Below are 13882 nucleotides of genomic sequence, written 5' to 3' on the forward strand. Positions count from 1 at the left end.
GCTAATTATTCCTGGTACAATGGTTGTCCATGAAACCTGTTTATCTTCATGTTGCCTGGTAACATGGCCATCGCTCTCCATCTACAACACAATACAAACCCGAGTGGAGTGCTTGAACTTATCACCGTCAGACTCTCTGCCTTTGTATAAAGAGCAGATTGGCTATCACATAATGGGGCATTTGATGTTCTTGTGCCTGAGAGGACATAAGCAGGCTTTTTTTTCTTATTTGAATCATCCACTGAATACACCTGTTGGTTTTGTATTAGCTGATAGGCACTGATTTAAGTAGCATCCACAGTGTCTTGACATTTACATCAATTAAATGAATAAACTCCCACTCCCCCTTTTATCACAAGACACAGTTATCAGGTTCAATTACAGAAGCAAATAATGAATGTGCACAACGTAGCCTGTTCATTCCAAAGTACCCAGAATGTGGCCCTATTTATGCACATTATAGGGAAAAGATTTCGCTACCAAGACATGATTTTGTGGTTTCTACCCCAATCAAAGGCCTTTTAAATGACTAAAACTGACGTGGCCTTTGATTAAAAAAAACAAAAAAACTTTATATCTCTACTGTATATATCTCTGTTTTCATGGTCCCCCTTAATCTAACATTTCATTGCGTATCCAAATTAGATAAAGGAAAAACAAGCATTAATGCTGAATTCATCATGTAACAGAGAGAGATGTAAGGGCACTGTTCTGGGATGGCATGACACAGCCATGAAAGCAAATGACCAGCACACATCCTCTCACTAATGTAGTAAACCTCTTCCATAATTCATGCTCAATAATGATTCCTCTTTGTCGAATGGCAGTCCCAGCACTGTGTGTCATCAGAGAGCAGCGGGGATGGTGCAGCATCAACAGAAAATGGGAAGTGGTTTTTCATAATACATGCCCTCAGTACAGAGAGGGAAGGTAAAGCCAATAACAAGGTCATTCTGAGTAATAATAATAAAATTCTAACTGCAAAATAAATAGAATAAACCATATATACCTGCTTGGGTGCGTGCATGCATGACCCAGAGACCAGAGGAAGAATAGGAGTTATCTGTTGTTGTTTTTTCCCCTTCAGGTCATGGTGTGGCAGATATTTCATCTAAAGACAATGATCATTAAAAAAAAAAAAATCCAGCCAGCAGATTTTTTTACTCAAAGTGCTGCTTGGATGACCAAAACTGAATATAAAGGACTTGTTCAAATATGCTCAAAGTTTTATTGAAGCAATGGACGCAGATAGAGTCATGGGTGTAGGCATGGGACAATAGGCCCCTGAACACAGATATGCAAATGGCCCACCACCTCTTCTATTGAAACAAGGCACAGAGACTGTGGTGATTGTGTATCTGCATGAAGTCCTTGCATCTTTTGTGGTTTTGTATCTCTTTGTAGTCATTTTGTGTTTTCTTGATGTAATTTTTTGTGTTATTTAATTCATTTGGGGTCTCCTTCTGGTAATGTTGTTGTAAAGTTAAATCAGTAATACAGTCGAGAACAACAATTAAAAAACAAGAGGATGCATTTGTGGATTTTCTTGAGGGAAAAGACTTTTCTCTGATGGTGATGAAGAAGTTCCCTGGTACAAATACAATGTTCAATGATATTTGGCCAGAGATTGCACTGATGGAGGACCAGATATGAGAGGCTGCAAAGCTGGGCATCACAGCCACGCATATTGGTGTTCACAATGCTTCGGACAGACAACAAGGACGCTGCCAGATGCTATTCAGGGAACTGTATCGCAAAAACCTAATAGGGATTGCTCTCAACGAGGATCAGGTCATGTAGAAATGGTAAATATAAATAAATCAGATTTTTTTAGACTGTTACTATGCTAGTGCCAATGTCAGGATTGCCTGAAGTAATCTGTCTGTCTAAGTAAGTAACTCCAACCCACTCAAAGTGTTTGGGATGGCAAAGAGTCCAGACTGAGACAGAGAGAGAGAAACAGAATTTTGATCAAATGTCATCAGGATGATTTCACCAGGCTATCTCTTTGTTGTCTTTTTGTGCACCTTTGTGGTCATTTTGAGTGTCCTTGTGGTCGATGTGTGTTAATTTGAGACATTTTACAAGTGAAGTTCAAGTGCCACCCTCAACACTATTGGCTCCAGGGCCTTTGCCATGGCCCTTTAGAGTAATCCATCCCTAGGTGCAGGTTTGCTTGTTCTATTTTATTCTTCCAAAATATTGGTAAAAAACATGTCCCTACCAGTTTCGATTTGATGTGCGTCTTTGCAGACCCCTCTACAAAGTCAACTGTTAACTCCTTTAAACATCAGAATTTGAGCACGATACTGGTGACTTATTGGACGTGATACTGGTGGGAACACATCTAATTAGCTCTGTATCAAAATAAATAGTCACAACTTCTGCTTGGACATGCAGGCTCTGGTCAATGAATAAGCAGCATCAAATGTAAATTTATTTGTATTTCTGCTTTTGTGAGTTTCTCCAAAAATATATATATTGTTTAAAAACTGCATGGTTGCTTGTTATTGTATTGATAACAACAAATGTTGAAACCTATGCCCTTGGATATAATTCCCTTTACCAACAGTTACATACTATCAACTGCAGTGAAAATGTTTGAGAGAAAGAAAGTTACTTCATTTACAAAATTAGCTCATAACGTGCACTTCAAATAACAAAAGTTTAGCAGTATAAAATAAATGACTGAATGACATTGGGACCATGAGTTGAGCATGTGTTTGAGAGCGAAGGCTGGGTTTGACGTAAGGGACATGCCCTGTTCACTGCAATGCTACCATTTTCACTCTGGTATGTTGTCTGTCAGGAACAGGGACCCACATTCCTCCACACCCAATGGCATCACATCTGATAAAGGGCAAATGGTGTCTATAGTTTCACAGTTAAGTGATTAACCATTTGAAATGCTCATTTCAGCTATAAATAGTGTTAAGTGCATCTAAATCTTTTGATTCCATCACTAGCACCATTGTTCAGGGTTTGCAATTCAAAAACAAATTAGCTGCAGTATCAGTGTGTGCTGTTCCCTACCCATGAGGCAGATACACCTGAGGCTCAGGTGACAAATGACACCTGTCCGCTGCTATGCTCCCTGTCATCCATACCCACTCTTCCGCTCACTGTTTACATATGTTCACTATCCTCCTATTGGCCAGATGGCAGCCAATCGGTGGAGTTGCATCTCACACCACTGACTCGTAAGCAAAGGGAGGTGTCCTCGAAAATTAACAGTGGAAGGCGGAGGTGGAAGGGAGGGGGTAGATAGAGAATAGATATTCCCCTGTCAATCTTCCTGAAGATAAAGTAACAACAACAGCCTGTTAGGTCTCTGCCTGACAGCCTGAGGGCAGAACACGCTGAACCACAGCATCTCTGGCCGCAGGGGACGAGAGGATGTGGCTGATACTTGTACTGTAAAATATCAAGCTGAGGGTGATCTACTACTGTGTCAGTGAGAGGCAGTGAAACACATGAGCATCTCTGCTGGGCATCCAGTATCATTTCCAAAACTAGCACTGTCAGTTGTTCCCAAGGCACGTATCACAAGAAATCTCACTAATATCTCTTTCACCTGGAGACGCCATGCTGAGCTGAACTGCTCTGACCCCCACTGTATCTTTCCACTTTACACAGAAAAAACCTGAAGTGGTACTCAGGTGACTAACCGGAGAGGTTACAGAGTTCAGTTCATAGTTTTCTATCCCATGACACCACATACTGGTGTGTGATTGATTTCAAGGGGCAGTTTACCTGAAAATTAAAAAATACATTTTTTCCCTAGTGCTGTATATAAACCAGGATAGTTTTGGTGAGAGTTGCTGGTGTTGGAGATATCGGCTGTAGAGATGTCTGCATTCTCACCAGTATGATGGAATTAGATGGCTTGTGCTGCTCAAAGCGCCAAAAAATTACATTTGAAAAACTAAACAGTAATGTCGCTTTCCAGAAATTATGATGTAGACCTTGTTGTGAGCAGTTTCATTCAGTAACTATTTTCTCTATACCAAACTACACCCACGACCTCAATCACTGCGTAGAAGGAAGCATGCATTAACTCATGGATGAGAGGCTCATGCTCTTAATAGCGTGAGATGAAAACATTAATGACATCCACCTTGGATGAACTATAACTTTAGCTAACTTAGTGGTGCTATGGAGCTTGCAGTAGATGTACACTTCCCTCTGTGCAGTGATACAGTTGACTGGTGTTCGGTAGAAAGGAAATAGCTCCTTGGGGAAACTGCACACAGCTAGGTCTGTGGATTATCTTGAATAACCCGGCCATGACTTCTAGAAAGACACATTGCTGTTTTTAAATGCAATTTTTGGCGCTTTGAGGACCCCAATTTGAGTGCGATCTAGTTCCACCATGTTGGAGAGTGGCAGGCATCTCTATGGCCAGTATCTCCAACACTCACACCAAAATCATCCAGATTGAGAAGTAGCACTACAAATAAGAGGAAAAATATGTATTTTTGATTTGGGAGTGAACCAGTCATTTTAAAGTAATACTTTTTGTTAAGGGACCAAATAAATCTCAGTTAAACTCATAAAGTCACCATTGAGACCAGGAGAATAGATTTTGCCTCTTTGAAACAATATTTAAGAGCCTCTGGAATCTGCAGATTACTTTCTTAAAGTATCAGCAAATTTTTTAAGATGGAAACAGAGAATGTTTGTCATTTCTGCCTTGAAAATGTTTGAAACAATTAAAAGAATTGTAAGTAATTGTTTTAGTTAATTAAGTTAATGTATTGTATTCTGTCTTTATTGTGCCTGGACTGGGTTCGGCATTGCGTTTTCAAATCAAAACTACATTGATTACTGCAACTTATGTCTTGAGCTAACATGAATTTAATGTCCAAAGAAATGCATGCTAAAACAATCATGTAGTCATATGTTTACAGTAAGGAAATACTCAAGGAAACTTTGTGTTTAAAGTGGGTCAGTGGGTAATTCAGTCAGAGCTGCAGCGGTAAAGAAAAGTTTTTTTTCATTTTGGCTCACTTTGAAGTGTCTCCATATGTTTGTGTTGGACTTCAGTCACATATAGAGGGATCCTGGATAATCCAGATCACATGGGAGAGAAAGCTAAACACTTCATGTGGTTGCAGCTGAAGAGAATAACTATATTGTTTACATTAAGGAAAAAGTTCTCTTCCTGTAACTTGAGATTGATTTGGTCGGTGAGGTCAGCATTTAAACCCTAGATATTTGTATAACCTCGACTGGAAAGATGCCGACAAACTGGGAAGATAATAAAATGTCTTTTGTACACTGTGTCAAATAAAGTGACTGAGCTGGTTTCATGCAGCACAAGTCTGTTTTGAATAAACCTTTGGAAACATCTTTATGACAGTCTTACTAGAGCTCATATCCTGTGTGAACACAACAGGTTTAAGGAGGAGGATCTCTCTCTCCAACATGGTCATCATGTCTCATTAGATAAACAAGAGGCCAGATAACGAGAACCAAACCTATATGGACAAAAGGAGTGGGATATTGGATAAGACTGATCTCCGTCTGGCCCTCAGAGACACGCATTCACACGCCTCTGTTATAGCAGCAGTGTGTTATTCTTGTTAGTCACTGCCTGCCTACGCATGGCTGATAAGAAGGAGAAAGAGGAATAAAGACAGAGGCAGGGATCTGGGGCAAAATACCACACAGCGAGGCCCAGAGGGGGGTTAGCTGGTAATACGTGGAGATCTTGTAGAGCAAGGTTTATGGCTTAAGAAGTACGCCAAGCATGTGATCGGTAGGTGTTTCTGCAACCCTGAGGTCAGAGGCCGCAGGTCACACTTGCTCATATAAAACGTGAGGAGAAACGCACCTTTCATTGATTTTCTGTATAAAAGAAAAAACATCACAGCTTAAAAAAGGAGTCACGATAGAGAAAGTGTAATACTTCAAAAAGTTATAATAAATAAAAATAATAAAAATTAATTTTATGTCTTGACAAAATGGCAAAATGGGATGCATCAAAGACAGGATAAATTATAATAAAGTAATACTAAGAAAAAACAACATTGCTTCCTGCTTTTTAACTTTTTATTTTTTTTATTTTATTTCCCTTATCTGTAAGTCTGGATAGTCTTGTTAACCATTTAAGAAGAGAACAGGGACATGGTCCAGCCAGAAGCTTCACTCTTGAGGACTAACTGTCTCTGTAGTGGTGGTGGATGATTATTTTTCTCCTGTGCTCCATCAGTGGTCTACCATAAATGTCTTCAGGTACTGTACTTTTAGTTCAGACTGACCTCGTACAATTTTGTTTTCTAAATGATCTAAAACTACTTTGTACCTTTATGGTGAATTTGATGTTTATCTGCACTGATGAAATATGTCAACGAAACATTTGATTTATAGTGTGACAAAATCTACTTTAAGTTAGAGTGTGTTTGAATATTTCCTTCAGATAGTGAGGCAATGGTGCCTTGAGTCAAGGCCACCACAACTGTTAAATGACTCAAGGACATTTGTAACAGATAAGTTTACTTTTCAAGGTCTTTGATCGGGTTCAGAAATGTGCAGAATAGTGAGATATAATGGGCCACACTTTAAGATAATAAATTAATTTCTAATCTGCTGAATTTCTGTAGTAAGCAGACGAATCCTATAGTTTTGTCCATATCTCTGAAATCCTTGTTTATACATCTGTGACCTTTGTGATTTAATATGTGTGATAAAAAAAAATCTGTTTTGAATGGTTGTGTACCCAGGTTCACACTTTGTTTGAGCTGAGAATACCATACACCAAAAATAACATTTCTAAAGAGAAAAAAAGGGATTTCCTTATCCTACACACATTTTTTAAACATAAAAACACAAGCAAGAAACAACAAAACACAGGTCAAACCCTCCACCGTCACAGTGCCTCCAACATACAGTCTAGAAATTTATAACTACGTTTAAAAATACTTATTTTTAATTTATTTTATCAGCTGGCATCATAATGTGCACTATCGAGGGTTAACCCTTTGAAAACTGGAGCAACATCACTTTTATTATGCTGCTTTCACATGGCTTTCATAACCTTTGAACCATGAGCAAATAGTTGTGATTTTCTTTTCAGAAACGTGAAATTTTGCTTAGAAAAGGTCCATAAATTACAAAAAAGCTAGGAAAAAGTACATTCATAATTTCATTTTCAGAATTATGTTACAAAATTATTATAATAGTTTTTAGTTAGTTTTTTCAGGTCGTTGCCTTATATATGGATATATGCATACACACACACACACACACACACACACAAATATATATAATTTTAAGGTATATTTCTAAGGTATTGTTGCTCATCGCCTTCTTTACATGTCTTTGGAAGAAATCAAGCCAATCTGCTCAGGTTTCAATGGGTTAAAATACGATGCACATCATCATAAAGTCAGCACACACTTTTTGTCCCCGCTCTGATCCGTGTATCTGTGGCGCCCTCTAGCGGATAAACTGAGCAGCACATCCTCCTCCTCTGTGCTCAGGTGAGCTGGTAAATGTTTCACCTGCGTGTGATGACGTCACAGCCCCTTCAGGAAAAAGAAACGGAGGAGTCCGCGGTCACCTCAAGCTGATGATTGTCTCAAATTTGGATGGCGAAACGAATTTTGAAGTAGTGAATTAGTCGAGTTGAACTTTAGTCCTACTTTGTGTGCTTTGCTGTATCTGCTGTGGAATCAAACACGATGTCTGCCTCGGCTATATTTGTGCTGGACCTGAAGGGGAAGGTAAGATTAAAGCTGGAGCTGATTGCACACACTGATATCTGCCTATTTTCAGCGACACGAGTTATATAATCCCACATTTATTCCTTTTACTGGCTGTTTAGTTGAAGTTTTGAACTGTTGCTTTAACTGTTAAACATTGATAGCGTCGTTAAAAATTAATAAAGAGGTTGCCACGCACTCATTCATTGGCCTTTTCTGCTTTACTTCCGGTTAATGTCTGTCAGTTGAACTACAGGCTGCAACAGTTGTATCAATATCTTTTTGTTGTCACAGTGCAGGAACAAACATGTTTTTTCTCTCCAGAGAGGCGGTGTAACCTGACAAACAAATTACTGTTACTGAGGCATAGAAGTACACATGGTTTTAAGTGTTTTGTGTGTGTGTGTGTGTGTGTGTGTGTGTGTTGACAGAGTGTATGTGTTGTGTTAACTCACATTTGACACTTCATTTAATGTAGGCTATAACATTATAAGTTTTTAGATCCTCAGCAGGAGTCAGATTTTACCTGTTTATCATCGGTCCTGTCTTAACCCTTGTGCTGTTTCTTTATATTCTAATTGTTCTAAGGGTGAAAAAAAGAATGACCCACCTTCACTAAACTCCTAAAACAAAACAGCTGCATTTTAAAACCCAAATCTATTTTGCATGAAGATACAAACTGTCATTCATGACAAACATTGTAAATATCTGTTTTCCCTCTTCATAGTTCCAAAAGGCTGCATTTTATCACTGGAATCCACTCTTTTTTTTATTACAACACACCTCTCATAATTGCTTTCTTTACTAAAGTAGAGGTTTATTATTATTATTGTTATTATTATTATTGTTGTTGTTGTTATTGCTATTATTGCTAAAGGTACTGCATAAGTGATAAGTGTAAACAGATTCTTTTAGCAAGCTATATCCATTGAGTAGCCTAAGAATAGAAGAAATGTGCAAAATGTAGTTTTGAATAGGGGTTTAGAATAGGGATATCAATAACAATCTATAGCAACCTAGTATATTATACTGTACAATGAGGACAGTATGCAAGTGTGTGTGCATGGATTTTGCAGATGTATTTTTGTGTGTGTGTGTGTGTGTGTGTGTGTGTGTGTGTGTGTGTGTTTTGTGGTATGAAAACGATTTTATAACTGCCGGGTCAAAAATGACCCATAAGATAAGATTTTTATCCTGTCGGCGTGCAGCTTTCATGGAAATATGAACAAAGGCAATGTTTCACTTTTTCTCATGTTGGAGTCATTTTCGGAAAAGTCATAGAATTTCAAGGTGAAAAAAAGTAAAGATCTTTTAGCTGGTATTCTATTATACTTTAATGTAGTACTTTGCGTCAAATTATTTCCATGTTGAATTGATGCACAGGTAAAGACTAAAGCTTGAAATGTACAAGTTGCTTCTTCTCTGTCACTCATGACCTTGTTTAGTTCAACACACAGTTGTCTGATAACTATGGTGATGCTATTCCTCCCGCTCAGGTGTTGATTTGTCGAAACTACAAAGGCGATGTGGACATGGCGGAAATCGACCACTTTCTACCTTTACTCATGCAACATGAAGAGGAAGGGCTCCTCTGCCCTGTGATGTCACACGGCAACGTCCACTTCATGTGGATCAAACACAGCAACCTGTACCGTATCCTTGCCTTTGTTAGTCTGTTGCTGGCATACATTAGCTTTTAGAGTCATGAAGAATAAATAATAAAGAAATGCAGTCAGCTTGATCTGACAGGCCAGCATTTATTTCAAAACATCAGAGAATGTTGTGAACTGAACAGTAGCGGTGATCTTAACTTTAAAAAGTAATGTATATATATTACTCCTTGACCTGATGACTGCACAGTGGTGGCCACTACAAACAAGAACTCTAACGCCTCCCTCGTGTACTCATTTCTATACAAACTAGTTGAGGTCAGTTGAACATACAGTGGTGACTCAAAATTTAAAATGTTTGTGTACTTATTTGTTGCACAGTTTGCAAGAATAAACCGCAGCTGAGGCTGATGTATGTTATATTATTCAGGTGTTCACAGAGTACTTCAAAGAGCTGGAGGAGGAGAGCATTCAGGATAATTTTGTGGTCGTCTACGAGCTGCTGGATGAGCTGATGGACTTTGGATTCCCTCAAACGACTGACAGCAAGATCCTACAGGAGTGAGACTCTTGCCAGATATATACCCAAAAACATATATGTAAATATGTAAATATATAATATAAATTCATAAAGAGTGTGGCGTTGAATAACAGCATCCTCTAACTCATAAAATGCAGATACATCACTCAGGAAGGTGCCAAGCTCGAGGTGGCAAAGTCCAAGGTGCCGACCACCGTCACCAACGCCGTCTCCTGGAGGTCAGAGGGTATCAAATACAAGAAGAACGAGGTCTTCATTGATGTCATTGAGTCCATCAACGTGCTGGTAAGACGGGACACAATAATTCTTCCTATTTGTATGTAAATTTATGTGTGCTAATATTACTCTAAAATTTTAAATTCATTCGCTATTTTTCTTGGCTTACTATTTATTGACTCAAATCAGATTAGAATGATTTCTTCAACTAAACAAAGCATTCAGATTTATTCACCGCTGTGTGTTGTTTGTTAAGGTGAATGCTAACGGCAGTGTAATGAGCAGCGACATCGTGGGCAGCATCAAGCTGAAAACCATGCTCTCTGGGATGCCTGAACTGCGGCTGGGCCTCAATGATCGAGTGCTTTTTGCTCTCACTGGACGTACGTTTACTACAGCTATGACAGCCATCTTTTACTTCAGATATCAAGCTGTATTTGTAGCTCATGCATCTGTTATGTTTGATTCAATACCACTGTTTGCTTTGTTTGCGTTCAGGTGACAAAGGAAAGACAGTGGTGATGGAGGATGTGAAGTTCCACCAGTGTGTGCGTCTGTCGCGCTTTGAGAGTGATCGAACAATCTCCTTCATTCCTCCAGACGGGGAGTCTGAGCTCATGTCCTACCGCATCAATACCCATGTTAGTCTAATTTGTCACTCACAACATGTGCCACATTTATGGCTTGCACATTGCATTTGTTACAAGCTCAATGGGAAATTTCACCAACTTTTATGTAAATGTCCCATCAGTGTTGATGGTAAATGTAGTCAGTTGAAGCAATACATTCCTCAACGTGTGTTATATTGACAGAGACAGCTGAGTTTGCAGTAGGAAAATCTGTTCTTCCTGCACCCAGAGCATTTATTTGATGTTGTAATGACGTAGTTGGAGTCAAGAAAGAACTACAGGTTGGAGTTTGCGTGTGGGCAGTCAGGGGATGTGCTCTAGATGCTGCTTAAAAACAAAAATTTCCATGTTCTCTTTGTTTGTATTGCAAACTAGCTACAGTACCTTTTCCAAAATGAAAATGGTATCCTGAAATATGAGTGCAGAGGATGTTATGGATGAAGAGAATTCATTTTACAGTGTTGTTACAGTGTGGAGTAGAGGGATGCAGAAATGCAGTGGAGAGGCAAGGGCTGCAGTTGCATTAGCCATGTAAGAAAATATGTTACATTAGTAATGCATCCTGGCACATGTAGACACTGCTGCCAATCAATCATCAATAATTGTTCACTATTTAAAAGCAATTACAATACAATATGATTGAATATGTCTAGAAATAATGAGTCTGGGGTGCAGTTTATAGTGTTATGCATATGAGCACATGAATTACATGAACATACATACTGAATAAGATACATATGTAGCTCAATATAGCATATTAATGTTATTTTAATTTCAAAATGTTTGCATGATGAAAACCTATTCTTTATCTCTTCCAGGTGAAGCCTCTGATATGGATTGAATCAGTCATAGAGAAGTTCTCTCACAGTAGAGTGGAAATCATGGTTAAGGTACTGACAAACTGTATTTTTTAACTACACTAGCAACAACATTACATGGCTTTCTCTAAATGTTTTGTGTCACTGGAGATGTATGTTTTGGAAACCATCCAGAAAACTCTTAAAAGCACAAGAATAGGCACAAAAATGATCTCTGTGGTGCGTAATAGAAATACTAGTTGTCTCACTGTCTACACAAGGATACCATAAACTAGCTTACAGTAACTTTTGTGTTGCATTTTTAGGCAAAGGGACAATTTAAAAAACAGTCTGTGGCAAATAATGTGGAAGTGAGGGTCCCTGTCCCCAGCGATGCTGACTCACCCAAGTTTAAAACCAGCACAGGCCACGCCAAATATGTGCCTGAGAAGAACCTGGTGGTGTGGACCATCAAGTCTTTCCCTGTAAGACATTCACAACTCAGTTTGTTACATAAAAATACACTTAAAAAATAAATAAATAAATAAAATATATATATATATGTGTGTGTGTGTATATGAATATGTTTTATGTTTATTCCATTGTTGTTGACATTCTGATGAAAGATTTAATGTTTTATATTCAACTCTCTCTATGTCCTTCTGCTTGTCTGTCCATCTCTCCGTGTGTCTGTCTAATTAATTTGCCTGTGTGTGCATTTATCCAGGGAGGCAAAGAGTTTCTAATGAGAGCTCATTTTGGTCTGCCCAGCGTGGAGAACGACGAGCTTGAGGGCAAACCTCCTATCACTGTCAAATTTGAAATCCCATATTTCACAGTCTCAGGAATACAGGTTTGTGTCTATACTGAGGCTCCCCTTTTACATCAAACAACCCAAGAATATAGCCTGTGGTAGTAGCTGTGAGTTAAGTCCATCTGAGGGCATTTATTCTGGATCTGAAGCCTTGTTTATAACAATATGGACAATTCTAAAGCGCTAACCATAATTTGAGGCATAGGGCGTCAGCAGTTTACAGCGCGTGGATTGTCAAGTCAGGTCCTGTATGAGTTGATGATCTGTGCTCAGACATGCAAACTAGATTTAATTTTAATTGCCAATGCACAACAATGTTTCTTGCTTCAACATGTCTTAGTGTCTCTGTCTCACTCATTCTCTTTTTCTTCAGGTGCGATATATGAAGATTATTGAGAAAAGTGGTTACCAGGCTTTACCGTGGGTCCGGTACATTACACAGAGTGGAGGTACATTCATATTTTTTTCTTTAGACTTCATTATTATATCTTTATAGTATTTTGAGTTCACTATTTAAGTTAGTGGTCAGATAGGCTACACATGGATGTAGAAATTGCTGATATTTAAGGGTATGTTCTTGACTTATTAAAGGAGGGGAATGTCTGGATTGTAATTTTTTTAATTTTATTTTATTTTTTTTATTTCGACCCTTCCTGAAGCTAGAAATATTTTTTCTTAAGCATCCCTGTGTGACTGGCAAAAAACGCTCCACCCTCCCTCTACTGGAAATTAGTCGTTAGATTTTTTAAAATTTATCCTTCTATGCTTAAAAGTTAAATATAAATATCTTTAACTTTTTTTTTAAACTGAGATTTGGTGGTGGTGGTGGTGGGGGGGTTCTGAACCAAGCATTCATCCTACATGTGCTCAAGATTAGTCAGGTGTTTGAAAATCCGAAGATAATTTCTGTTTTTACAGTTTCCGGCTATGATAAATGGTGTAATTTAGAAAAAGTACAGCCATTTAAATGTGTGTGCGCCTCCCTTAAGCAAATAACCAAGCAAACAAACAAACTGAAGTAACAGTGACATGCCTCCCCCTTTTTGCACCCCCGATCCCACCCCAATGAATAATGAACAGTCCCTAACTTTTATAACCTTGCCTTACATTTGCTCTCTTTATATTTAGACTATCAGCTGAGGACCAATGTGTAAAACCTGAGGGATTATGGCATATTCCTCCTCTCCAGGACCTCCAGATGGACAGCAATGATCACTTAAACTGGACTGAAACAATGTCTTTAAATTTCACCTGCTCTATTTAATGTCAACAATCCTGTTTTATGAAATCTGTGTGAAACATGATTTTAATGTCTCTATTGTAAGGCCACTGCAAAGTATTTAAATGCCTAATGATTCCTTTAAAACAATTTGTTATTAATAACCTTTGTATATTTGATGTGCTTCTTTGTTTTTCTCATGAGTTTACAATACCATATAAGGGCGGCTTTTGCCCTCATATTGTAGTCATGCATTGTGCAATCACAGTCACTAAATTCCGCCTAAAATTAAAAACTTGCACCCGCCTTTTTTTCCACATTTGCCTCGAGAGAAATACAACCAAAGGTCA

The 13882-nt window shown here is 38.4% G+C and overlaps 1 protein-coding gene across 1 annotated transcript; it reads left to right on the top strand.

Annotated features, from left to right (window-relative positions):
- Positions 1–7508: 7508 nt before the first annotated feature.
- Positions 7509–13838, top strand: ap1m2 (adaptor related protein complex 1 subunit mu 2). The gene is made up of 12 exons (XM_042516435.2): positions 7509–7727; positions 9203–9359; positions 9567–9634; positions 9747–9877; positions 9995–10142; positions 10330–10456; positions 10572–10714; positions 11521–11592; positions 11826–11984; positions 12227–12352; positions 12687–12762; positions 13442–13838. Exons 1-12 carry the CDS (start codon positions 7686–7688, stop codon positions 13465–13467), a joined length of 1275 nt encoding a protein of 424 aa, XP_042372369.2. The 5' UTR covers positions 7509–7685; the 3' UTR covers positions 13468–13838.
- The last annotated feature ends 44 nt before the right edge of the window (positions 13839–13882 follow it).

Source organism: Plectropomus leopardus, chromosome 3, assembly GCF_026936395.1.
Source record: "Plectropomus leopardus strain MGB_pleo_1.0 chromosome 3, ASM2693639v1, whole genome shotgun sequence".
Taxonomy (NCBI): domain Eukaryota; kingdom Metazoa; phylum Chordata; class Actinopteri; order Perciformes; family Serranidae; genus Plectropomus; species Plectropomus leopardus.